The sequence below is a fragment of the Spermophilus citellus genome, assembly GCF_964194105.1.
Source record: "Spermophilus citellus genome assembly, chromosome: 15".
Lineage (NCBI taxonomy): Eukaryota > Metazoa > Chordata > Mammalia > Rodentia > Sciuridae > Spermophilus > Spermophilus citellus.
Genome location: NC_138195.1, coordinates 27,914,574 through 27,942,321, shown reverse-complemented (window position 1 = coordinate 27,942,321; position 27,748 = coordinate 27,914,574). Strand labels below are relative to the sequence as shown.

Genomic DNA, 27,748 nt, shown 5'->3' with positions numbered 1-27,748 from the left:
CATAAGAGTAACTTATTAACAACTTTCAACTTTTCATCATTGATACTTTCAAAAATTACTGATACTTTCTATACTTTCATTTGTAAACACCCTCTTCCTTATTTCTGAAGTAGTTTTGTGGACTTTTCTGACAAACTACTTTTCCAAATTTTAGAGTCAGTCTGCTAAGTAAATTCTTCCATTATTATGGATTTTGCACAAAAAAACTGGTATTTCTTTCCTTAGGGTAATTGGCTTTTCTTTATTGATTTTTCTACTATACCTTTACCATCTGAAGAAAAAAATTATTTATTTACATGTCAATCCTATTTGAATCTAGACTTGTGGGGACAATCTTTTGTGTCACCTGGTATGAATGAACAGTCTTTATTTCTTTATTGAATTGCTTATTGAATTCCTTATAAATGCTAGGGTGACTAAAAGGTGTCTGGGATGGCTTTTCTAGAGATAATACCTGAGCTGAGACTTACAGGGTGAGGGTAGCCAGCCAGAGTGCAGGAAAGTGTGAGAGCATGACAGGCAATAGCAGGAGAGGCATTCAAGTATTAAACAGGTTGTGTGCTTGTTTAAAAATATAGGAACTGGTGAATAGTAACGCCAGAGGAAAGTGCAGATAGGAAAGGGCTGAAGACAGAGTTAGGCAGAAGTCATATGACAACAGCATTAGTGGTGACTTTCTGACACTCGCCCATTAGTGTTGTTTAAGGAATGGTGCAAGGGCATAACTGCACGGGAAAGAAGATCACATAAACACATTTCTCTAAATGCTATGCATACAGCGAATGTCAGGGGCATTTGGATAAATGAAAGAAGATGAACAAGCCTGAGGGAATAGTGCAAAATTCAGATGATGCATGCCTGAAATGAAGGAATTCTTATAAAAATATTTTGTGTGTCCTTTGTAAAATGCATTTTAATTGAATGAATTCATGTATAAATCTGATTCCCTGGTAAATGAGACTCTGCTCAGTCTATAAAAAGATACCAAATGACATGTGAAACGAACAACATGGACTAAGTTGCTTTTTTTCACTTTGTATTTGTTTACTTTTATACATTTATATTACAGGTATGGAACATATTCCTCAAACTGTCCTGCAATTTAAGAAGTACAAAGTATGCTAAAAGCCTGATGGAATGAATATACACTTCTCATTAAAGAAAATTTGCTCAATTGATCAGTTTAGCTATTTGCTTTGAGAAAAACTGTTCACTAAAAATATTCTTGATTTTACATACCCTTATGGGATCCTGATGCATTTACATTTCTCATATAAATGCAAAAGTTCAAGTCACTTGATGCAGTCATGTAAAAAGATGTAGGAACTTCACCTAAGAAATTATATATAGTAATCTTACAATTTTAGAATATGATAATCAAAAAGAAAGCAGTAAATACAGTCATAGAATTAGATATCAATACCCTTTATATTTCAAAATCAGCATGATTGATATTCAAAGTAATAATTTTGGTATTCAAGGAATAAGCTCTCTAATTTATTTTGTTTCCAGCATTATTCTGGTGTGGTGTATCTTCTCAGTCTTTAAAAGATTTTAGTAAAATGACTATCTCATTAAAAATTAGGTTATAGGGCTGGGGTTGTAGCTCAGTGGTAGAGTAGTTGCCTAGCACATGTGAGCCACTGAATTTGATCCTTAGCACCTAATAATAAGGAAAGAAAGAAAGAAAGAGAGAGAGAGAGAGAAAGAAAGAAAGAAAGGTATATTTTGTCAATCACAACTAAAAGTTATAAGAAAAAGTAGGTTATATTACCAAGGATGGGATGTAGCTCAGTAACAGTGTTCATTCCTATCAAGGCCAATGGCAGGGGTTCCATCCCAAGCCCCAATAAAAAAGGAGGTAAAAAATACTAGGGGAACAATTAGCTATCATTTCAAAAACAGTCAATGCTCTTATGACAACATAAGTCTCATATGAGTAGATAATATCAATGAAATATATGTCCCTATTACTCCAATCCCAACAATTCCTCCTGCTTCCAATAATCTCTGTAGCAGCCATAACCTAATATTTGGATTAAAAGGGAAGAAATATACTGAAGCCATATGAATTAAATTTTATCAAATTTCCTCATCATTAAGTTCCAAGTTAATTAGCTTACATTTTTTCTTTCCTTCCTTATTTATGCTGCCATTCTGCTTTTAAAAATAATAATCTCTAGACTGGTTGTTTTGATACTTTCCATTTTACATTGTTTGTATGGATTATTCCCATTACTTTATCCCTCCCTGTTCATTTAGCAATAGCATCTGAGGCTTATAACTTCTACTACTGCATCTTTTTCCCCCTTCCTCTTGACAAGGAACATGCATAGATATAAAAGCAAGCTTTTCTTCTGCCTTGATCTTACTGTATCTTGAACTCTTATTCCAAGGCCCTTCTTCCAGATTTCTTTAAAGGTACACTGGAGCTAATTAGAATGAGATCTGGAAACCAGAACTACTGCAATCACCTTACAATGTATTCAAAATGTAGAACCACCATCCTAATTATTCACAATGTGCAATTTTAACATGTCCCCACCCCCACACACACAGATGATTCATTAAAGATTGAGAATCTCTGATCTTTACTGAATCTGCCTTCACTTCTTCTAACTTCTCTTTTTTTTTTTTTTTTTGGGGGGGGAATCTAGCCTCATGTTCCTCCCTATCACATTCCCCAAGTTGAAACTGTATAAGAAGTCACAGACAGTCTAATGAACATTTTATCAGGTTGTGATTTTCTTGTCTTTCCATACATAATCTTACAATTTCTTCTCCATTATCTAGTACTGGACTATATGATTCTGTCCTAGGAAATAGCAACACTTTAAAATGACACCTAACTATAGATGCAAATAGCTGTTATATGTGGTAAATTAAACAGCTTTGTGTGTTCAGGTATTTCAATCCCTAATGCTTTCCAACAGTGAGGGAGATGGGAGGAATGGGAAAATTTTATTCTACTTCTTGGACAAGTTTTGGTTCTAGAAGCTCACAAATTCTTCCCACATTTAATATGCTGCTCATGCTCTTTCTAAAGTAGTAATGAATTCAATTGTATCAGCCTGCTCATTTTTCCTTCATTTATTCCCTCTATCTTCTGCCTTTCTTAGTCTCCATTTCCTCTTCTTTCTTTTTCTTATTTACCAACTTTCCTCTGGGATTAGCATGTCTGGAAAAGGAACTAATAATTAATTTCCTTTAGTGACATTCCCAACTTAACCTGTAGTTGAAAAGTAATAAGTTATACCACTTAGTATCATTTCACTTCTCTTCTTCCTTACTATTTAATAGTCACTTTTGTCAGTTATTAAAACATGCCAGTGCTCATGTCTTAAGCAAACATTTAGTTCAAAGAACTTGGAACTAAATTGTTATACTGCATAGTTCTTACCTTTTATATGAACACTTACTGCACGCTTTTGTCTTTGATCTGAAGGCGCAGATAGATGTCCAACACAGCTCAGTGAAGGACTCTCACAAATTTTCTGGTGGAATGAATGTCAATAGTGAGTTGCATAAAGATTTCCTATTCACATACTAAGAAGACATCTAAATTACCATTTTGGAAATCAACAAAAATTAAAAACAACTATTTATTGAAAACCAAATCTTTTCAAGATGAAGCCTAACTTTTGTCTTCATATGGCTACTGGCTCTGAACACTGAACATGGAAGGAAACACAGAAAACATATTCAGAGAAAATAGAAACCAGTGTCATGTTTCAACAAAGAACCAACTTCAGTATGCCTAACTACTATACATTCCCTGCCAATAACATTAAAAACTACATAGTTTACCATAATTTTATAGATACACTTTTTATATAAGCATTCAACATTTAAAATACTACAATGACAGACTATTTTAGTGCTAAAATAAGATAACTGACAAGACTTCAGAGGATGTCATGTGGGACTAAAATTAGAATATGTCACAGCTGCTTCACTTAGGTTAAAACAGGCTTAGGAAAATTTAAATATTTTTTGCAAAATTTTTATTGCAATGAAAGTAGTTGAGGCCTGGGGTCATGGCTTAGTGGTGGAGTGCTTGCCTAGCATATGTGAGGCACTGGGTTCCATTGTCAGCACCACAGAAAAATAAATAAAGGTTCATCAAGAATTAAAAAAAAACATTTTATTAAAAAAAAAACAGAAAGTAGTCAAAGAGATGGATAAACTACTGAGAAGAATTTTTGTTTACTTAGATAATAGTACTTATCTTTTAGGTACAGTGGGTACATTATTTCATTTAAGAAAGAACATCAGGGCTGGGGCTGTATGTAGCACAATGGTGTAGCATTTACCTACCACAGGTGAGGCACTGGGTTTGATCCTCAGCACCACATAAAAATAAATAGATAACATAAAGGCATGTTGTCCATCTACAACTACAAAAAAAAATTTAAAAAGAAATAACATTAAAAATATATACTCATGTAGAAAACAGGCAGTGTAGAAACATTCAGTACCTCCTGAAAGCTATCTCAGTGGAATTTAATCAACACTTGTGGGGCATCTGTGGGTAAGCACTGGGTCACAACTTTAGAATGATAACAGAACTCATAAAAAGAAAACATCCCAGGAGTGCATAGGACAGAGTGATGTTAGAAAGGGGAAACTCCTCTAAATGTGAGAAACCCATCAATCTCAACAAAATTTAATCTACTATAGGCCAAATGAACAGTCAAGGCAAAGGCTGACTTGAATTCTGCACAAGCTGGCACTAGAAATTTGGGGCGCTTCAGGTTCTTCCTGACAGATTCTAATGCTTGGACAGGGAAACATCCTCACTAGGGCTCCTTTGTCTACACCTTCTAAATAGTAGATCAGAAACCCCTCTAATTATTAATAATTATAGTTCCAAGATTAAACTAATACACTAATTCACTGGATGAGCAGGGACCCACCTCAAGATCATGTCAGATCATGCCCCATAGAGAAATTGAGACCCAGATCTATTGAGAACTCTGGGCAGCTGGAGACGCAGTCAAGTGGTTTTCATAAAGGACAAAAACCCAGGGCACTTTCACTTAAATGCTGATCAAGCTCTGGGAGTATCAAGTTTGTATCTACTACAAACCCTGGGCTGGGATATGAGAGTCTTCTGTGTGCAAAATCTGCCACCTCAGGGATCCCTAGTGTTGATTCACCTGATCTGTCTTGCTAGGCTGTGTCATATTTTCTTCCTAAGTGCTCATTCTGTGTCCTTCCTAAGGGTGCCAATTTGATCTAAGAGCAACCTTAAACATTTGTAGGAAAACCATTCTTCCAACATAGATAGCTTGCTCCCCTGCTAGAATGTCCAAACAAGCTCTCCAAAAATGTTGGTGAGTGCAATCCCCAATAGAGACCAGATCTACCAGACTACCAGATGTGGACACTCCACCATATTCTGAGACATTAGGAGAAGTGTGGCCACCTCCACCAAGAAAGGGGGGTCTAGTCACCTCTCTACAGATTCAGAGAGACCTTTCAGGGGTAGTCACAATGCGAAAAGGTTCATGGCTGACACTTTGTGCAGGGGAAAAATCTTCCAACACACAGTGGTCATCTCTCTTAACTGGGTTGTTGGGCTCCCACTCTGAAAATTAGTTTGAGCCAAGAAAATAGAGTGTTGTACAGAAATGTTGAAAACTCTGGTTGGTAGGAAATACAATCCATTTGATGGCCAGTCTGTAGATTGGAGGTCAAGAAAATCAATGCCCATTTCTAATATGTGGTTTGAACTTCATGGCAGGGATAAAAGTAACTGTATATTGGATCCTGAGGGAGAAGGGTCCAGGAACAGTGAGGCAGAATCTGGAAGACTAATGGTCTGTAGTACTGAATGGTCCACAGCCTCCTTAGGCAAAACGTTTGAGCACCCAGCTCCTACAAAGCAATGCCTCCAACTGAGGTATAAATAAATACATAAAAAATAGCAATTTTTAAAAAGGGAGGTAAAATTACTATTGTCTCTGGCAACTTTCCCTTAGTAAGCCCTACAGGGAAAGGAAGAGAGGAGCTCAGCCTACACTGATTTACTACCAGGGTTAACCTATTCAGTCTGGTGATAGAAAGGAACATATTGACATGCAATCACTCACATGAAATCTTCTTCCAATGGTGGATTATAAAATTACAAGACTCAGAAAAATGTGTTTGTATCTTAATTACATCAGTAAGGAGCAATGTTAAACTTTTATGGGTTTTGATCTTGCTTTCTGTAACATTTCGATACAGTTTTCACACATTATGTGTCACATTTCTAAGTTTAGGTAATATTTGCATTATCTCTTTGGTATTTGTACCTTTGTCCTCATTCTCAAATGTACTCCTATCCTTTCTCTTCTTTATTTCCTTTTCTCCTCAGGTTTTGTTTTTTGAAATTTTTCTTTGCTCTTTTAAGTTATACATTACAGTAGAATCTATTTTGATATACTGATATAAGCATGAAATATATCTTATTCTAATTAGGATCCCAGTCTCGTGGATGTACATGATAGTGAGATTCATTGTAGTGTATTCATATGCACATAGGAAAACTATGTCAGATTAATTCCACTGTCTTTCCTATTTCTACCCACCTTCCTTCCCTTCATTCCCCATTTCTAATCCATTGAACTTCTATTCTTGCCTTTCACATATCAGAGGGAACATTCAACCTTTGGTTTTTGGGCATTGGCTTATTTCACTTAACACGACAGTCTCCAGATCTATCCCTTTACCAGCAAATATCATAAAGTCACATATATATAATATATATATATATGTTATATAAATACATATATATGGATATATCTCACAATTTCTTTATCCATTCATCAATTGATTAGCATCTAGGTTGGTTCCATAGCTTAGCTATTGTGCATTGTACTGGTACAAGCAATGATGTGGTTGCATCACTGTAGTAGGCTTTTGGATATATAACAAGAAGTGAGATAACTGGGTCAAATGGTGGCTCAATTGCTACTTCATGAGGAATATCTGTACTGTGTTCCAGAGTGGTTGCACTATTTTGAAGTGTAGCCAACAATGTGCAATTGTTCCCTTTTACCCACATACTTGCCAACATTCATTGTTACTTATAGTCATGACAGTTGCCATTCTGATTGGAGATATAATCTCAGCATAGTTTTATTTTGCATTTCTGTAATTTCTAGAGATGTTGAACATTTTTTCATATATTTTTGACCTTTATATTTCTTCTTTTGATAATGTCTGTTTAGTTCTTTTGCCCACTTATTGATGGGGTTATTTGTTCCTTTGGTGTTGAGATTTTTTAATTCTTCATACATCCGGGAAATTAATGCCTTGTCTGAGGTGTGGTTGACAAAGTTTTCTCCCATTCTTCAGGCTCTCATCACATTCTTGATTGTTTCCTTTGCTGTGAAGAAGTTTTTAGTTTGATAGCATTCCCTTTATTGATTCTTGTTTTTATTTCTTGTGCTTTAGGAATCTTGTTGAGGAATCGGTTCCTAAGCAGACTTTTTCTTCTAGATTATGAAGAGTGTCTGGTCTAATTCCTAGGTTTCTGATACATCTTGAATTGACTTTTGTGCAGTGTGAGAGATAAGAGTTTCATTTTATTTTTCTACTTGTGCATTTTCAGTTTTCCCAGCGCCATTGGTTGAAGCAGTTTTTTTTTTTTTCAGTGTATATTTTTGGTGCCTTTGTCGAGTGTGAAATTACTGTATTTGTGTGTTTATCTCTGTGCCTTCTATTCTATTCCTTTGATCATCATGCCTGTTTTGATGCCAATATCATGCTCTTTTTGTTACTGTAGCTCTGTAATATAATTTAATGTCTGTGTTATGATGCTTCCTGATTCACTTTTCTTGTTCAGGTTTGCTTTAGTTATTCTGGGCCTCTTATTTCTCCTAACAAATTTCATGACTGCTTCTTCTATTTCTATAAATAATGATATTGTATTTTAATAGGAATTGCACTAAATTTGTATAATGCTTTTGGTAGTATGTCCATTTTGATAATATTAATTGTGCCTATTCAAGGACATGTGAGATCTTTCCGTCTTCTAAGGTCTTCTTCAATTTCTTTCTTTAGTGTTCTCTAGTTTTTATTATGAAGGTCTTTCATCTCCTTTGTTAGATTGATTCCCATGTATTTTTGAGGCTTATATTAATGAGATAGTTTCCTTAATTTCTCTATCAGCTGATTCATCATTGAAATATAGGAATGTATTTGATTTCTGGTTGTTAATTTTGTAACCTGCTACTTTGCTGAATTCATTTTTGAACTCTAGAAATTTTCTGGTGGTGATTTTGGGTCTTCTAAATACAGGATCATGTCATGTCATAGGCAATCATAAATACTTCTAGCTCTTCTTTTGTATCCCTTTAATTTTGTATCCCTTTTCTTTCTTTTTCCTAATCGCTCTGGCCAGTTTTTCTAGAAATATGTTGAATAGAAAGAGTGAAAGGGCAGCCCTGTCTTGTTCCAGTTTTTAGAGGGAATGCTGTCTTCATTTAAAATGACATTGGCCTTGGTTTTGTCATATATATAACTCATACAATTCTGAGGGATGTTCCTCATTTACCTAACTTTTCTAGTATTTTAAAACTGAGTGAATGCTGTGCTTTATTGAGTACTTTCTTTGCATTTATTGTGATACTCATGTGAGTCTACTTATGTGATAAATACATTTACTGACTTCCAATGTTAAAAATGCCTTGCATGCCTTGCATAAAATCCTCTGGATCATTTTGCACTGTCTTTTTAAAGTATTTTTGTATGTGATTTGCCAGTATTTATTAAGAATTTCAGTGTCTATGTTCACCAAGAATATTGGTCCCAAGTTTTCTTTCTTTGATGTGTCTTTGTTCAGTTTTGGAATCAGAATGATACTAGACTAGCTTCATAGAATGAGTTTGGATGGGTTCCTCATGTGTTCTTATCTGTCCCTGCCCTCCCATGCTTTTTTTCTTCTTCTAATTTCTGGCTAATGACGGTTGCACTATTACTAATGATAAATTCTTTAGCCAGTTACTTTTAGATTGTTATTCTTACTTCATTTCATTGTAGATGGTAGTTTAAAGAGGTTGTTTTCAATAAAGAATTGTTTTAAGCATATATATGTTTTGTCAAACTGACTGATGGTTATTATCTCCTGTGAGAAAGACATCAATGAGTATGGAAACTAAATTGGGGATTTTACACTGAGATGTAACCTGTGACCAGGATGTAACTTGTGACCACCCCATGGGAAAAGTGGTACAGTAAAAGACCTATCTATAACAGTGAAAGAGGAATCTATCTGGACATAAGCACAAACCTCAGCATAGAAAAAAAGGCAACATGAGTGAACAATGCATTGATAAGACACTTCCAAATCTTCATAACTACCAAACAACTGAATCTGTAGATTTATTTTCTATTGTCCTCTTAAGATGATGGATAAAAGTGTTTAATGAGATGTACCAAATGTTACATTGAATGCAAATGGGTGTTTGTTATCTAATAACAAAGATTCCATTCTGGTAGGAATGATGACCTTCATTTTCACTAGTGTTTTTATTATAATCCTTTTATCTGCCTTTCCATATGCTCCAAAGTCAAGCAGAATGAACTCTTGAACTATGGCAATTAGTCACTGGTTATATTAAACTAAAAGTTTTGAGTGACTGGGAATGACCACTCTCTTTCACAATGAGTATAATTAAGCTGCCATTAACTTGATATTTGTCCATAATTTCAGTTGTTTATTCATAAGACCCAAATTTTTCCTTTATCATTTACAGATATTATACAAATGGGAGCACATTCAATAATCTTAAAGTGGCCTCACTTCAAAGGATAAATGTTTTGCAATTTTACTATGGAAAATAAACACATTTTAAGATACATAACCATTTATAATGTTTTAAATTAAAAATTAATCTATGATGTATAGATTTATAAATCAATTCTGAAAGGCAATTGCATTTGAACTACTCTACATTACTAAAGCATAGTAACCACTATGAAACCACCAATTAATATTTATATAATTACACACATGTGGCTGTTTCTTTTCTGGGCCATTAAGCCTTCTCTGGTGGTTCTCTGATTCTACTTCCACATGTAGTGCTGCTGAAGAAAAGTAGACAGTTATTAAACAATATAGAGGGCACAGAAAAAGCAATAGTCTAATAAAACAATAGTAATATCTTTTTATTTTATCAATTAGTAATTTTAATGGACCATAATCTTTAGTTAAATATGTACTTCCTTTATTCTTATTTTATTATCTTACAATTCATTTGATTTTATGCCTGTGTTTCTGTGTGTGTGTGTGTGTGTGTGTGTGTGTGTGTGTATTGCTAGAGATTCAACCCAGGGTCTTGTACATGGTTGGCACCTGGTCTACCACGGAGGTCATTCCACAGGTCTTTTTAGTTTATTTCATGACAGGGTCTGTCTCCAGCACCCTACTGGCCTGAAACCTACCAGCAGTCTGCATCAGCCTCCCAAGTCACTATAAATGTAGTGTGCTCCACAGCACCACCTAGGATTATTTCTTTAGGAAATACTTCTATTCATCCCAAAATTCATCAAAACACCTGGTAGGACACTACATGTCACCAGCTTTAATGCATACAAACATCTCAAATGTTAATCCACAAATTCATCTACTCAAATGAAAAAAAAATCCCCAGAAATTAAATTTTAAAGTGCCATAAAAATAAAATTCAAGCCATACACTCTTCTATACCTCTTGATAGAGAATATGAATCATCTACTTTTCATCATTAATGGCTTCAAAAATTACTGACAACTTCTCACATCTTTATCAGTTTACTCCCTGTTCCTCATATCTGAGGTAGTATTCCTTTTCTGTCCCTGAGACTCAGTTTGCTCTGTGAAATGCTACTTAATTATGGCTATAATTCCTTATGATGACATTAATGAGGGCTTCTTTCCTTGGGCCTACTTTACCAATTCATCAACTTCCCTACTATTATTTCACCACTAGAGACATCAACGATTTCTTTACAAGTAAATCTCTTTTACTGCTCAACTGGAAGGGACAATATTTTAGGTCATCTGGTGTAAACTGTCTATTCATTGGACCCTCTAAGTGTTGATTGAGCTCCTGGTAGTGCTAGTATGAATAAAAGGTGCCAGGGATGGTTTTTATGGAGGTATTCCTGAGCTGAGACTTAAGAGGTAAGGGTAGCCCAGCCAGAGTGCAGGAAAGAGTACAAGCAAGACAGGAAGTAGCAAGAGAGAAGGATGAGTATTAAATGGGGTGTGTGCTTGCCCCAAAATATAGGAATTAGTGAGGAGTAAGGCCAAAGGGAAGGGAAGACAGGAAAGGACTAATGATAGAGAGTTGGGCAAAAGTCATATTATGAAAGCACTAGAAGTAACATTGAAATACTTGCCCATTCATGTCCTTTAGTGGTTCATGAACATAATTTCATGGAAGCTAGATTTTTCTAAATGCTATGTGTATAGTGGATGTCAGGCACATCTGGATAAATGGAAGGAGATTAACAAGTACAAGGGAATATGCAACATTAAGAAGATGCCTTCCTGAAATGAAGAAATTCCCACAAAAAATATTCAATATAAACAATATTATAAAATAAGTTTTTATTCAATGAATATCGGTATAAATATGATTCCCTGGTAAATGAGACTCTGCTCAATTCTCTATAAAAGTATCAAATGATTTGTGAGGTGAATTACAGGGACTGTGTAAGTTGCTTGTGTTTACTTGGTTGGTTTTCACTTTTATATGTTCCTAGGTCCAGGACACTCATTTAGGTGTTTTGTTAATAATTTCCTGATTCTTGGATAGCAAGCTCAACAATGAATAAGACAAGGCTAGGGGTGAGGCTCAGTTGTAGGGCATCTTCTTAGCATGCAAAAGGCCCTGATTTCAAACCCCTTCCTTTAAAAAGAACAAAAGGAAGTAAGAACACTAAATTCAGTGGTACAAGTAAGTACCTGTAAATTTATAGCTCTTAGGAAATACCCTGGAAATAATAGATTTTCTTCTATAAAAAACAGTACAAGATGATAATGTACAGGAAAGAGAAAAATATGAAATAGGTGTGATTTCATAGTACAAACCCAATCAAGTCAGGGAATAAGGGCACTGACTTAACAGATACATAAAGTTGAACTAATGTTCAATGATATTATCTGCATAGACTTGGTGTCAAGTTAGTACTAAAACTAGTTTTTAAGGAGAGTTGTTCTCTCGGTTTTAAAAACTTGTCTCTAACTCATTGAATCAAGGACAACTTTTGTTTTACCCCAAGAATAAGAGATTGTAATGTGCACCAATGTCCAGCAATTCAGTGAGAATTTTTCTAACATATTACAGTCTAAAAACATCAAATTCTGAATCCCTAAAAATTTCTGGGAATTCAAGTGGTGTAAAGATAAGTGTAGGAACATTCAAGATTAAGATCATTTTTTTGTAATTGTATATATCTTTTTTTTTTCAAACAAGGATACTAAACATTGGCATTTGCCAAGTTTTCTCAAATATTCCCACCAAACATGGAAAAAGAAAAGAAATAAAAATCGAAAGTCTTGAATAAGCAGGATTAATATTATCAAAATGACCAAACTACCAAAAGCGCTTTATAAATTTAATGCAATTCCAATTTAAACCAATGATATTCCTCATAGAAATAGAAAAAGCAACCATGAAATTTATTTGGAAAAATAAGACACACAGAATAGCCAAAGCAAACCTTAGGAAGAAGAGTGAAGAAGGTGGTATCACTGTACCAGAACTTAAACTATACTACAGAGCTATAGTAATGAAAACAACATGGTATTGGCACCAAAATAGATACCTAGATCAATGGAACAGAATAGAGGACACAGTCACAAATCTACATAAATAGAGTTATCTCTTACTAGACAAAGGCACCAATAACATGCATTGTAGAAAAGTGGTGCTAGGAAAACTAGAAATCCATATGCAGCAAAATGAAATTAAACCTCTATCTTTCACCCTGCACAAAACTCAGCTCAAAGTGGATCAAGGAACTAGGAATTAGACCAGACTCTGCACCTAATAGAAGAAAAAACAGGCTCAAATCTTCATCATGTCAGCTTAGGATCTGATTCCTAAAGTGCAAGAAATAAAATCAAGAATCAATAAATGGAAAGTATTCAAACTAAAATGCTGCTTCTCAGCAAAAGAAAATATCAATGAGGTGAAGGAAAGAACCTATTTAAGGAACAAATTTTTAGTACATTCACATCAAATAGAGAAGTAATCATCGGGATATATAAAGAACACAAAAACTTAACACCAACACTTAACACCTAAAAGCAAGCAACCCAATCAATAAATGGGCTAAGGAAATGAGCAGAGACTTCACAGACAAAGATATACAATTGTTAAACAAATGTATGAAAAACTGTTCAACATCTCTAGCAATTAAAGAAATGCAAATCTAAGCTTTCTTCTCACTCTAGTAAGAATGGCAATTATCAAGAATTTAAGCAACAATAAGTGCTGGCAAGGATTTGGGAAAAATGTATACCATTCATTGCTGGTGGGATTGGAAAATAGTGGAAGCACTTTGGAAAGCAATATGAAGATTCCTTAGAAAACTTGGAATGGAACCACCATTTGACCCAGCTATCCCATTCCTCGGCATATACCCAAAAGACTTCAAATCAGCATTCTATAGTTATGCAGCCATCTCAATATATATAGCAGCTCAATTTACAATAGCTAAACTGTGGAACCCACATAGATGCCCTTCAATAGATGATGGAAAGAAACTTGTTTATATACACAATGGAATATTAAAGATCAGCCTTAAAGAAGAATGAAATTATGGCATTTACAGGTAAATGAATGGAGTTGGAGAATATCATACTGTGTGAAGTAAGCCTACCCCACAAAACCAGAAGGCAAATGTATTCTCTGATAAGTGGATGCTCCTCCATAATGGGAGCAGGGGGAGGAAAGGGAAGAATGGAGGAACTTTAGGTTGAGCAGAGGCAGGAAGGAGAGGGCAGAAGGTGTGTGTTGGGGAGAAGACGGTGGAATGAAACAGACAGTATTAGCCCATGTAAAGGTATGATTCCATGTATGATGTGACTCTACATCATGTACAACCAGAGCAATGAAAAGTTGTGCTCCATTTGTGTAAAAAATTAAATTAATTAAAAAAACAAATGTTACACAAAAACACAACCAAGAATGTAGGTTTGACAAAACATGCAGTCAGAATGCCAAAACTAGATTATGATTTCCATAACCAGAAATCAAGTAGGACAGTGTTCATTTTCCAATGGCAATATGCTGATTGATGCAGATAAAGTCTGACCACAGGAAAAAATCTTGGCTGCATGAGGACTGTAACATTGTGTCTCCTAACAGTGACACACCAGAATTATTTGCACCTGTTTATTACAATGATGGAGCCTATCCCTCAAGTTCTCCTGTGATTTAGTATGTGAAAAATTGTGATAAAAGCCAGTGGAATACACAATTATCATCAAAGAAAGCTTTTTGAACTGTTAAACTGAGATACATATCTTTAGAATAACAGTTTATTTTAAAAAGTTATCTTTTTCCATACCTGCATTGGACACCAGTGTGCCTACATTTCTTGCATCATCTGGCTGAGCTATGTTTGCTGTTCTCAATCTATTCCTGTGAGAAGATGTACCAAGATCATCTAAAAAATGATGTAGAAGAAACTCAAATTATTTGAGTTTGGTAATAAGAAAGGAGAGATAAACAGATATATATGAATGATTAGATATGAATATCCTTTACTTTTCAAAATCCATGTAGTTGATTCTCAAAGTAACAAATTGGGTATTCAAAGACTGAACTCTAGAATGTGTTTGGTTCCCAACATTACTCTGCTGTGGTATAACTTGTTAGTCTGAAAAAATTTAATGAAATGACTACCTATCTATCTAGGGTTGAGCATGTAGCTCAGTGACAGAGTGTGTTGCTTGTATGACCAAGGCTATAGGACCCATTGCCAGCACCAACATCAGAGGGAAAATATGAATCATGGGGAAATAGTCCCTATCTTTCAAAGTCCAGCCAGTGTTCCTGTAACAAACCTCATCTATTACGAATAACTAATGTCAATACAACATATATCCCCTCCCTGCATATTATGGAAGAGGAAGAATGCATAATTTAGGTGTCTTCCAATGCCAATGTACCCTCCTGCTTCCCATAATCTCTGGAGGAGGAATAATCTAATCTTTGCTTCAAATGCAATGTTTCATTTGCTTTCCACATTTTCACAAGTTTCCTCATCATTTCTTAAATTACCAAGCTAATTCCTTCCTTCCTTCCTTCCTTCCTTCCTTCCTTCCTTCCTTCCTTCCTTCCTTCCTTCCCTCCTTCCTTCCTCCCTTCCTCATTTCCCTTCATTTCAGCATTTTCAAAGTATCCTCTTGATTGGTGGTTGTCATGCTTACAATGTTACATTCTCTGTACAAACTAGTCCCACTTTGTCTCTTTCCTCCATATTTAGCAATTATATTAAAGAATTATACTTTCTGTCACTTCAACTTTTGGGTCCTCCATATTTGTCAGAAAGCATGTTTGGATATAACAAGAAAATATAAGCCATCCCTGGATCTTGTTATTCCTTGAACTTATATCCAACAGATCTTCATCCAGATTTTTCTAAAAGGAAATCTATACCTTGCTAAATAGAATGTGGTCAGGATACCAAAAATTAAAATACATGTAGAAGCCTTTGGGAATGTAGAATTCCAGACCTCCTCTGCTCAGACAGAATGTGCCTTTTTTAACATGGTGCTGACTGGATGATTCTTTGAGGCAACAGAAGCTCTGATGAACTGTATCAGCTTCCAATTCCCATAGTTGATCTCTATTTGGCACCCACCCTCCCTGTCATGACTCCAAATTGAAGCTGTATGAGAAGTCACAGACTATTTGATGGACATTTTCCTGCTGTGGTTTTCCTGATGTCTCCAGAAAAATCATACAATTTTTCTTTTCCTAATTCTCATGTGCTAGACTATGTGGCTCTCTCCTAGGAGTACCAACATTTTAAAATAACATCAAATTACACACATGTATGGCTTGCTATGTTCAAAGGTTCATATTCACTTAAGAAAAAAAAATAGCTCTGCATGATCAGCTACTTTAATCCTTGCTGCCTTCCCAATAGTGAGGAATACAAGCAGTGTGGGGAATTTCCACTTCTCAGACAAGTTTTGGAACTGGAAGCACACAAATTCTCTCCACACTTGGAATAGCCTCTCCATCATCTTCCTAAAGTATTACATGAATTTCACTCCCATCAATGTATGCACCACCTTCTTTTCTTTTATGCACTCTTTCATTTCTCCCTTTCTTATTCTTTGTTCCCAATGCTCACATCCTTTTCTTCATTTTTTAACTTTCCTATCTGAAGGTGTTTGAAGATGGAATCAATAATTCAGCTCTTCTAGTGATACTCCCAATGAAATGTCTTGCTGAGCCTTTATCCAATATGCCACTCATATATCTTTCATTTCTTTTTCCTTACTACTTATTAGGTGCCTTCCTTCATGTGTTAGAATATACCAGTGTACATGCTTTAAGTAAACATTCAACCTGCAAATTTTATAGGACATGGTTACCTTACCTTTTTTATGTTGATTGATTTTCTGTTCAGCTCTTTGGTCTTCAGCCACAGTAAACTTGCCAACACAGCTCAGTGGAAGAGGCTCAGAAACACTCTGGTAAAATTAACATTGATAATGAGTTGCAGAAAGATTTCCTTCTTGCTTATTAAGAAGATATCTAAATTCCCATTACTGAAATCAAGGGTACTTAAAAAGCAGACAAGGATTTATTGCAAACTAAAACCTTTCCAAAGAGAACCTCATATATGCTCTCTAGAACAAGAATAATTTGTCTTCTCATGGCTATTGTTTCTGTTAACACAGCATGGAAGGAGAGAGGGAGACATATGCAGAGACAAGGTCCTAACTAATGTGTATATTTTAGGAAAGAAATAACTTTACTACATGGAACTCTACTTATGCATTCCCCACCAATAAGAAGAGAGATATTCTTGAACAAACCCTTTACACAAATTCTCATCTACAAACTTGTTATAATACAATGTTTAACATTTAGGACACTCAAATGGCAGGCATTGTTTTAGTGGGATAAAATTAATATAGTTGGAATGATACTAATAGGGCATTATGTAAAATTGTGGATGTGTAACCGACGTGATTCTGCAATCTGCATTTGGGGTAAAATTGGGGGTTCATAACCCACTTCAATCTAATGTATGAAATATGATATGTCAAGAGCTTTGTAATGTTGTGAACAACCAATAAAAAAAAGATTTTGAAAATATCATGTTGTATATAAATGGAACATTGTAGCAGCTGCCTAATTGGGTAAACAAATACCTAGAAAACTACATATTTTTGGTACTCATTTGATAGAAAAAGGAGTTGAATAAGATGACAAAATAGCAAGAAAACATTTTGTGACATACATTAAAAAATAGCACACAGGTTTGGGTAGACTCTGCAACTCTTTTCTTTCAAAAAAGAACTTGAAAGATATATACTAAGAAAAAATGTCAGTCTAGAAGTTTATGGCACTACAGAAGCTGACCTGAGATTTAACCTAATTGACTGGCTTAGAAATCCATGATGACACAGGTTACTGGGCAAAAACTTTGCAGTGCAACTGTATAGAGTCAGAAACCAGGTGAGACAGAGAACACATTGGTTATTGGAATATTAAGAGAATTCCTAAAAGACGTAAGCTACTGTCACACACTGGTAGGTGGGACACTATAAGATCCCCCTCTAGAGATAAAAATGAAAAAATTCAAACAATCTCAGGAAAACAGAAACCATTTATATAGACTGTCCATCACACAGTCTGTGACTTCTCATACAGCTTCAATTTGGGGCTAAAAAGTCAGTAGAGTTAACTCCAGGACATACAAAGAACTTAAAGAACTTAACACCAAAAAGGGAAAAAAAACCCAATAACCCAATTAATAAGTGGGCAAAGGACCAGAAAAGACACTTCATGGAAGAAGAAATACAATGGAAAAAAATATATGAAGAAATATTCAGCATTTCGAGAAATTTAAAATAAAACTTTAATGAGAATTCACCACACTCCATTCAGAATGGCAATTATCAAGAATGCAAGTTACAGTAAATATTCATGAGGATGTGGGGAAAACGTTCACTCCTACACTGCTGGTAGGACTGTGAATTGGTGCAAGCTCTATGGAAGACCGTATGGATCTTAGAAAAATTGGAATAGAACTACCAATTATGCCAGTTTGCGTACTCTCTGGAATATACCCAAGGGAGTTAAAATCAGCATACTATAGTGACACAGTCACATCAATGTTTAGCCCCTCAGTTCACAAACACCAAGCTAAATAATCAAACTAGGTTCCCTTCAACAGATGAATGGATCAAAAAATGTGACATACATACAATTGAATATTACTCATATATAATGATGAATTAAACTTTCATATTTTCTGCTAAATTGACAGAACTAGAGACCATCAGGCTAAACAAAATAAGCCAATAAAAACAAAAAAACAATGGTCGAATGTTCTCTCTGATATGTGGATGCTAATCCACAACAAAGGAGGGTAGAGAAGAGAAGAATAGAAGATCATCGAATTAGAAAAAAGGAATAAAAAGAAGGGAGGGGGAGTTAGTAGAGAAAGTCAATAGAGTTAATTGGACTTAACTTTCCTTTTTTAAACTGAATACATGACCAGTGTAATTCCTCATTATGTACAACCACAAATATTGGATCCTAACGAAATGGGTTACACTCCATGTATGTATAGTATGTCAAAATACACTCTACTGTTATGTATATCTAAAAACACCAAATAAAAATTTAAAAAATAAAATAAAATGATAAAAGAGAAAAAAATCAGTAGAGCTGAGGATAGTTTTGGAATTCCATGTGTGGCCCTGGAGACATGGGGCATTGCAAATTCTATCTTACATATTCTTAGTGGCTGACCAGGGAACCATTTCTTCCAGGGTTCCTTTCTGCAGGCTGACTGTATTGTTGATTCATGAAGTTTTTTATACCTGTACAACCCATCTGCATCATTAATTGACTGGGGCATCAGATTCAACTTGTCTCCCTCCTTGTCTCTCCTTGAAAATCCCTCCGTCTCTTTTCAGCCCTGCTCTCCATTAAACCCTGCCTCACTCCTCCTATCTTCTCCCGCACAAGATCCCATCCACAAATGCCTGGAGGTATTAGAGATGATTTTACCCTTCCCTACCACCATTTATGAGGGACCCCTGCCCTCTTCAGACCACATCTGATTCTCAGATGGTAGTTCCTTTATACTGAAGGGGTTAAAGTAGCAGGGTATGCTATCATTTCCCTCTCATCCATCATAGAGCCAAAACTTCTCTCACCCAATATCACCAACCAACAAGCTGAACTCATAGCTGCCACAAGGGCATGAGAGCTAGCAGAGGGAAAAACCCTCTCCCTATATACCGATTTCCCATGAAGTCGTTTGGAAGAAAGGGGGCTATTGAACACCAGAAGGAAGGCAGTCAGTAATTCCACACTTATTTCTGGCCTACTATGGGCCTCCAGGCTGCCTTTGCAACTGGGAATAATCCACTGCAAGGCCTACCAAATTGACTCCTCCATCTAGGGTTCTATCTATCCTTGTCTCTCCTTGAAAATGTCTCCATCTCTTTCCAGCTATGCTGGCTCACATGATCCTGCCTTCCAATGGTGAGCTCTGCTGGTTCATATGATATTGCCTTCCAATGGTGACCTTGCAGACTCACATTATCCTTACCCACCAATCAGAAAGCACTCCAGGCCAACTGTCAAACCACTCAACCATTAAACTGTCATAACTGTCAAACAGACCCCAGCTCAGTAAATATTCAGAGCTGTTTCTCAATAAATGGACATTATCACCGATGGCAAGCCTTGATTGTTCTTTCAATACTGGAAATCAAAAGGGACAAACAGTAGGCCATTATACTGAAGGAGTAATGAAAAGCCCAGACCCAGACAGAGTCATGACAGAATTCCACCAGACCACCAGAGGAGACCTAATACCAGTGTTCCTCAAAAGAATTACAAGGCATACTAAAAGAAGGAACATGGCAAACACATTATAGGAGGGAAATATCACACTTACAGGACAAGTGCATGAGAACAAAACAAGGAATGAAACTTATTGTATAACATTCTTAAGGACCAGAGCTGCAGAAACCCTAATAAAACACGGGAAAACAATTTCAACAGAACATGTCAATGATCATACACCAAAATGAATCTGGTTGAATATGAAAAATGCAATGATGTGTCAACAAAAGGCAAATCAATAAATGCAGTATACCACACAAAGCACCAAGGAGACAAATTTAATGATAATTTTAAAAGATGTAAAAACAGCTTTCCACAGACTTGACCAAGAGAAAACACTGAAGCTACAGAGAGCATGAACTTACGACAGGATTACCTAGGCTATGTACGCCGAAGAACACAAATGGAATGAATAATGGTGAAAACACTATAGGATTTCCTCTAAAATCAGAAAAGAATGAGATGTACAAACTCTCCACTCCTAAACAAAACAGCACCTGAACAGTTAGTAAAACAAATGAGACAAAGGAAGAAAACAGAATGTAAAAAGTCAAATGTACAGATTAAAGGTTGGGGTTTGGGCTCAAAAGTTGAAGGACCCAAAAAGCAATTCCCCAAAATAACAACAACAACAAAAAGAATAAACACAATCATAAAAGTTGGTGAGAATGTCAAAGAAATACTATACTCACACATAATTGGTGTGACCACACATTAGGGCAAACACTGTGGGAAGCACTATAAAGATTCCTCGAAAAAAAAGACATTGGAACAACCCCAGGATCAGGTTATCCACGCCTCCTTTGAGTTCGGCTGACCAGCAGGGACACAAGTGTATCAATGTCTGTAGCCGCATAAAACCTTACCAGCAGCGACATATTGAATGGATGATACAATGAGGCATATACACACGAACAAGTTTTAGTGTATGTTGAAGAATGAATTTATAACATTTTCGATGAGTGGAAGGAAGTGGAGAATCCCATGCTCAATTCAATAAGTCATAGGACACTATGGAGCATTGAAAGGATTCCAATCGAGGCTGAAGGTAAAGCAACCTACTAGGAGCAAGGTAGGCATGGATATCCTGAAGTGAAAGCAAAGGCTAGTAGAGCAGATAAAGATCTTTGGGAGGACACAAGAGTTAGGGTAGTGGAGGGAATGTTGATGAACATTCTCTACAAGCATGAAATTATATCATGGTGAATTGCAATTCAATGTATATCTATAAAAAACCACTAAATAAATGAATGAATGGTAGTTAGACCAGTAGATTAGAGCCACTTGAGGGTGCAGGGAAATAAGAGAGAGGAACCAGGGTCTGAATGGTGTAAAAAAAAATACTTGTATGAATATGTCCATAGGAACCCAACTATCACATACATGTTTAATCCAATGCAAAAGCAAAACAACGGATGGAATTGGGCAAACTGGATATCCATACCAAGCAGAGTGAAGCTAGGTCTCTGTTCCTCCTTATGCACAACACAACACAAGAGGGCTAACAAACTTAGATATAAAAAAAGAGAAACATGGCAGCCATTGGAAGGAATACAGGGGAAACACCTCCGAATAGAGGCATCAAAGAAGACTTTAGGAAGAGGAATATTGCACGTGAGAACGTGCTCGCAAGAAGTGGTCAACATGAGCGCATCCAAATTCAATCTGCAGAACAGCAAAGAAAACCATTCACAGGGTGAGGAGAAAGCATATAGCCTAGGAGATGAGTTTTTGCCAGTTTCTCTTGGACAGTGGATTGCCATACTAATTATAAACAGCTAAAGGTACTGAGCTCTGGGAAGACAAACAACCCATTTACCCAATGGCACATAATCAGGGAGAACACAAAGGAACATGGATAATCGCTCAGCTCATCAAGGTCCTAACAATCCCAGTCTTCACACATGAGGGACATGCAAATCATATTTCAACAGGGAGTCCATCTTACCCCGTTCGGGAAGGTAATGTTGAGAACACACATAATACACACTGATGATCATGTGGAAATAGGTATGCTTCAACATTGTTGGTGAGGATGCTTAGTACTACATCCACTATGAGAATCAGAATGGAGCTGACTCCTGAAACTCAAAAGGGCCCAGCTGTACCAATGCCCACTCTTGACTGAAAAACTCTAGTCAGCACTCAAACAATGGTTTATTTGGGGGCATGAAAATCTCTCTTCCAGCTTCCAGGAGCTATTTATTGGCTTCGCTTTCTAGTTCTTCATTCCACATTCACAGGCCTGACAGTTCTTGACTCCCACAAAGCACAATCCTGTCCTTATGCCCCTCCTGGTGAGACACTTATTTTCTTTTGTGAACCTGAGTTAGGGGCCCTCTGGGTGGAATCATTGTCACCATTATGAGGATATAAGAGATGATATGTTAAAAACAAACAAACAAACAAAAAACAGAAGAAGAAATCGAAGATGTGGCCAGGGGACGGGAAACAAGTATTAAAACATGCCTTACTTTGGGGTCAGGTGATGAAGGGGTAGCATCACGCAAGCCCTTCATCGTGGTATGTACTGGATGGGAGGTGGAAACCACATGTTCTCTCTCACTCTCAGAACGATTGTTGTCCAGAAAGGCTCGGTGTTCTTGTTTCCCGAGGTTGATTTTACCTGTTATGGGAAGAAGTCAAAGTAAAACATACATGAAAATCTGTGTAATTTTAAGTCAATTAATAGCACATTTGGCAGTCTTCAAAGACATTACCATGACTCCTGGATTGCTGGAAATTTTCACATACTTCCTCTTCTTCCTCAGGGTCATTCTGGGAAGGAAAAACACAGGATGCCAGGAATTAGCAAGCACTATAAAGACACTTTCTTCTCCGAAGCACAGAGATAGTTTTCTGAAAAACACCACATCGGATGCCACAAAGCAAGGATCAGTTCATAGGAAACAATTAGGGAGAATGCCTGGCGTTCCATCAGACTTTTATGCAATGAAATCAGAAATCAACAGTAGAATAAAAACACAGGAGCCTCTCAAGCCCCCAAGGACTGAGCGATCAACTACTGGAGAGCAGAAGACATGAGAGATGAAATAAACAATACTTCAAGGTTGCTGAGAAGAGCCACACAACCTATCCACAACCCAGGGTTACTCAGAAGGTGGTTCAGAGAAGAAGGTTCACAGCCCCGATCTTATTCCTTAAGAGAACAGAAAACCTCCCAAACACAAACCTCCCATGACATTTCAAGGCCATGGAAAAAGGAGAAATCAACACTGAATGCAGCCCTTGATGGCAAATAATTGAAATCAGAACCAAACTTTAAGAACTGAAAACAACAAGGTTCCAACAAAATCAACAATATACAAACTTGGTTCTTTGAAACCAAACATAAATTTGATGAAACTTTATGCACACTATCCAAAGACAGGAAGACAAGACTCAATTTCCTGAAATTTGGAATGAAAAGGATCCATCACCATGGAGCACAATGAAATTGAGAGGATAATCAGAAACTATTTGGGAAACTTATACCACCATTGCCGACCCAAATGCACATCAGAAATTTAAACAGATCCAAATCAAGCCATGAAATTGAAGATACGCTGAACCCTACCAGCAAAGGAAAGCCCAGGACCTGATGGAAGCTCAGCCCAGTTCAACCAGTCCTTTGATAAAGAGTTAATGGGAAACCCCTGAAACCATTCCATGAAAAAGAAAGGGAGGGAACCCGGACAGACTCATTCTGTGAAGGCCGCATCACCCCGATTCCAAAACCAGACAAAGACCCATCAGGAAACAAAACTTGAGGCCAATCATTCTCATGAAAATAAATGCAGAAGATCTTAGTAAAACATCGGTAATTCACTTTCCAAAGCACAGGGAAAAGATAGGACACCACTAGGATCCCATGGGATTCATCTCGCGATGCAATTTGGGCTCCAGAGATGCAAAACAACAGACATTAGGGCAACCACACATTAGGGCAACCACACATTAGATCAACCACTGTGGGAGGCACTATGGAGATTCCTCCAAAAACAAGCAATGGAACCACCCCAGGATCTTGATATCCATGCCTCATTTGTGTTCAGCTGACCAGCAGGGACACAAGTGTATCAATGTCTGTAGCCGCATAAACCCTTAGCAGCAGCGACATATTGAATGGATGATACAATGAGGCGTATACACACGAACAAGTTTTAGTATATGTTGAAGAATGAACATATACCATTTTCGATGAGTGGAAGGAAGTGGAGAATCCCATGCTCAATTCAATAAGTCATAGGACACTATGGAGCATTGAAAGGATTCCAATCGAGGCTGAAGGTAAAGCAACCTACTAGGAGCAAGGTAGGCATGGATATCCTGAAGTGAAAGCAAAGGCTAGTAGAGCAGATAAAGATCTTTGGGAGGACACAAGAGTTAGGGTAGTGGAGGGAATGTTGATGAACATTCTCTACAAGCATGAAATTATATCATGGTGAATTGCAATTCAATGTATATCTATAAAAAACCACTAAATAAATGAATGAATGGTAGTTAGACCAGTAGATTAGAGCCAGTTGAGGGTGCAGGGAAATAAGAGAGAGGAACCAGGGTCTGAATGGTGTAAAAAAAAACTACGTGTATGAATATGTCCATAGGAACCCAACTATCAAGCACATGTTTAATCCAATGCAAAAGCAAAACAACGGATGGAATTGGGCAAACTGGATATCCATACCAAGCAGAGTGAGACTAGGTCTCTCTTTCTCCTTATGCACAACACAACACAAGAGGGCTAACAAACTTACATATAACAAATGAGAAAGATGGCAGCCATTGGAAGGAATACAGGGGAAACACCTCCGAATAGAGGCATCAAAGAAGACTTTAGGAAGAGGAATATTGCACGTGAGAACCTGCTCGCAAGAAGTGGTCAACATGAGCGCATCCAAATTCAATCTGCAGAACAGCAAAGAAAACCATTCACAGGGTGAGGAGAAAGCATATAGCCTAGGAGATGAGTTTTTGCCAGTTTCTCTTGGACAGTGGATTGCCATACTAATTATAAACAGCTAAAGGTACTGAGCTCTGGGAAGACAAACAACCCATTTACCCAATGGCACATAATCAGGGAGTACACAAAGGAACATGGATAATCGCTCAGCTCATCAACCTCGTAACAATCCCAGTCTTCCCACATGAGGGACATGCAAATCATATTTCAACAGGGAGTCCATCTTACCCCGTTCGGGAAGGTAATGTTGAGAACACACATAATACACACTGATGATCATGTGGAAATAGGTATGCTTCAACATTGTTGGTGAGGATGCTTAGTACTACATCCACTATGAGAATCAGAATGGAGCTGACTCCTGAAACTCAAAAGGGCCCAGCTGTACCAATGCCCACTCTTGACTGAAAAACTCTAGTCAGCACTCAAACAATGGTTTATTTGGGGGCATGAAAATCTCTCTTCCAGCTTCCAGGAGCTATTTATTGGCTTTGCTTTCTAGTTCTTCATTCCACATTCACAGGCCTGACAGTTCTTGACTCCCACAAAGCACAATCCTGTCCTTATGCCCCTCCTGGTGAGACACTTATTTTCTTTTGTGAACCTGAGTTAGGGGCCCTCTGGGTGGAATCATTGTCACCATTATGAGGATATAAGAGATGATATGCTAAAAACAAACAAACAAACAAAAAACAGAAGAAGAAATCGAAGATGTGGCCAGGGGACGGGAAACAAGTATTAAAACATGCCTTACTTTGGGGTCAGGTGATGAAGGGGTAGCATCACGCAAGCCCTTCATCGTGGTATGTACTGGATGGGAGGTGGAAACCACATGTTCTCTCTCACTCTCAGAACGATTGTTGTCCAGAAAGGCTCGGTGTTCTTGTTTCCCGAGGTTGATTTTACCTGTTATGGGAAGAAGTCAAAGTAAAACATACATGAAAATCTGTGTAATTTTAAGTCAATTAATAGCACATTTGGCAGTCTTCAAAGACATTACCATGACTCCTGGATTGCTGGAAATTTTCACATACTTCCTCTTCTTCCTCAGGGTCATTCTGGGAAGGAAAAACACAGGATGCCAGGAATTAGCAAGCACTATAAAGACACTTTCTTCTCCGAAGCACAGAGATAGTTTTCTGAAAAACACCACATCGGATGCCACAAAGCAAGGATCAGTTCATAGGAAACAATTAGGGAGAATGCCTGGTGTTCCATCAGACTTTTATGCAATGAAATCAGAAATCAACAGTAGAATAAAAACACAGGAGCCTCTCAAGCCCCCAAGGACTGAGCGATCAACTACTGGAGAGCAGAAGACATGAGAGATGAAATAAACAATACTTCAAGGTTGCTGAGAAGAGCCACACAACCTATCCACAACCCAGGGTTACTCAGAAGGTGGTTCAGAGAAGAAGGTTCACAGCCCCGATCTTATTCCTTAAGAGAACAGAAAACCTCCCAAACACAAACCTCCCATGACATTTCAAGGCCATGGAAAAAGGAGAAATCAACACTGAATGCAGCCCTTGATGGCAAATAATTGAAATCAGAACCAAACTTTAAGAACTGAAAACAACAAGGTTCCAACAAAATCAACAATATACAAACTTGGTTCTTTGAAACCAAACATAAATTTGATGAAACTTTATGCACACTATCCAAAGACAGGAAGACAGGACTCAATTTCCTGAAATTTGGAATGAAAAGGATCCATCACCGTGGAGCACAATGAAATTGAGAGGATAATCAGAAACTATTTGGGAAACTTATACCACCATTGCCGACCCAAATGCACATCAGAAATTTAAACAGATCCAAATCAAGCCATGAAATTGAAGATACGCTGAACCCTACCACCAAAGAAAGCCCAGGACCTGATGGAAGCTCAGCCCAGTTCAACCAGTCCTTTGATAAAGAGTTAATGGGAAACCCCTGAAACCATTCCATGGAAAAGAAAGGGAGGGAACCCGGACAGACTCATTCTGTGATGGCCGCATCATCCCGATTCCAAAACCAGACAAAGACCCATCAGGAAACAAAACTTGAGGCCAATCATTCTCATGAAAATAAATGCAGAAGATCTTAGTAAAACATTGGTAATTCACTTTCCAAAGCACAGGGAAAAGATAGGACACCACTAGGATCCCATGGGATTCATCTCGGGATGCAATTTGGGCTCCAGAGATGCAAAACAACAGACAATAGGGCAACCACACATTAGGGCAACCACACATTAGATCAACCACTGTGGGAGGCAATATGGAGATTACTCCAAAAACAAGCAATGGAACCACCCCAGGATCTTGAAATCCATGCCTCATTTGTGTTCAGCTGACCAGCAGGGACACAAGTGTATCAATGTCTGTAGCCGCATAAACCCTTAGCAGCAGCGACATATTGAATGGATGATACAACGAGGCGTATACACACGAACAAGTTTTAGTATATGTTGAAGAATGAACTTATACCATTTTCGATGAGTGGAAGGAAGTGGAGAATCCTATGCTCAATTCAATAAGTCATAGGACACTATGGAGCATTGAAAGGATTCCAATCGAGGCTGAAGGTAAAGCAACCTACTAGGAGCAAGGTAGGCATGGATATCCTGAAGTGAAAGCAAAGGCTAGTAGAGCAGATAAAGATCTTTGGGAGGACACAAGAGTTAGGGTAGTGGAGGGAATGTTGAT

General features: G+C 37.2%; 1 protein-coding gene across 1 annotated transcript in view; it reads right to left on the bottom strand.

The window, feature by feature from the left end:
- The window catches only part of LOC308634102 (ankyrin repeat domain-containing protein 26-like), a gene marked incomplete at its 5' end in the record, with an annotated part of 48,618 nt that extends 21,161 nt beyond the window's left edge, over positions 1–27,457 (bottom strand). The window contains 7 exons of the mRNA XM_081267660.1: positions 14,553–14,651; positions 16,599–16,692; positions 22,570–22,721; positions 22,816–22,873; positions 25,813–25,964; positions 26,059–26,116; positions 27,398–27,457. Of these exons, the coding sequence (XP_081123786.1) occupies positions 14,553–14,651; positions 16,599–16,692; positions 22,570–22,721; positions 22,816–22,873; positions 25,813–25,964; positions 26,059–26,116; positions 27,398–27,457 (673 nt within the window). The remainder of the gene's footprint in view (positions 1–14,552; positions 14,652–16,598; positions 16,693–22,569; positions 22,722–22,815; positions 22,874–25,812; positions 25,965–26,058; positions 26,117–27,397) is intronic.
- Between the last annotated feature and the right edge of the window lie 291 nt (positions 27,458–27,748).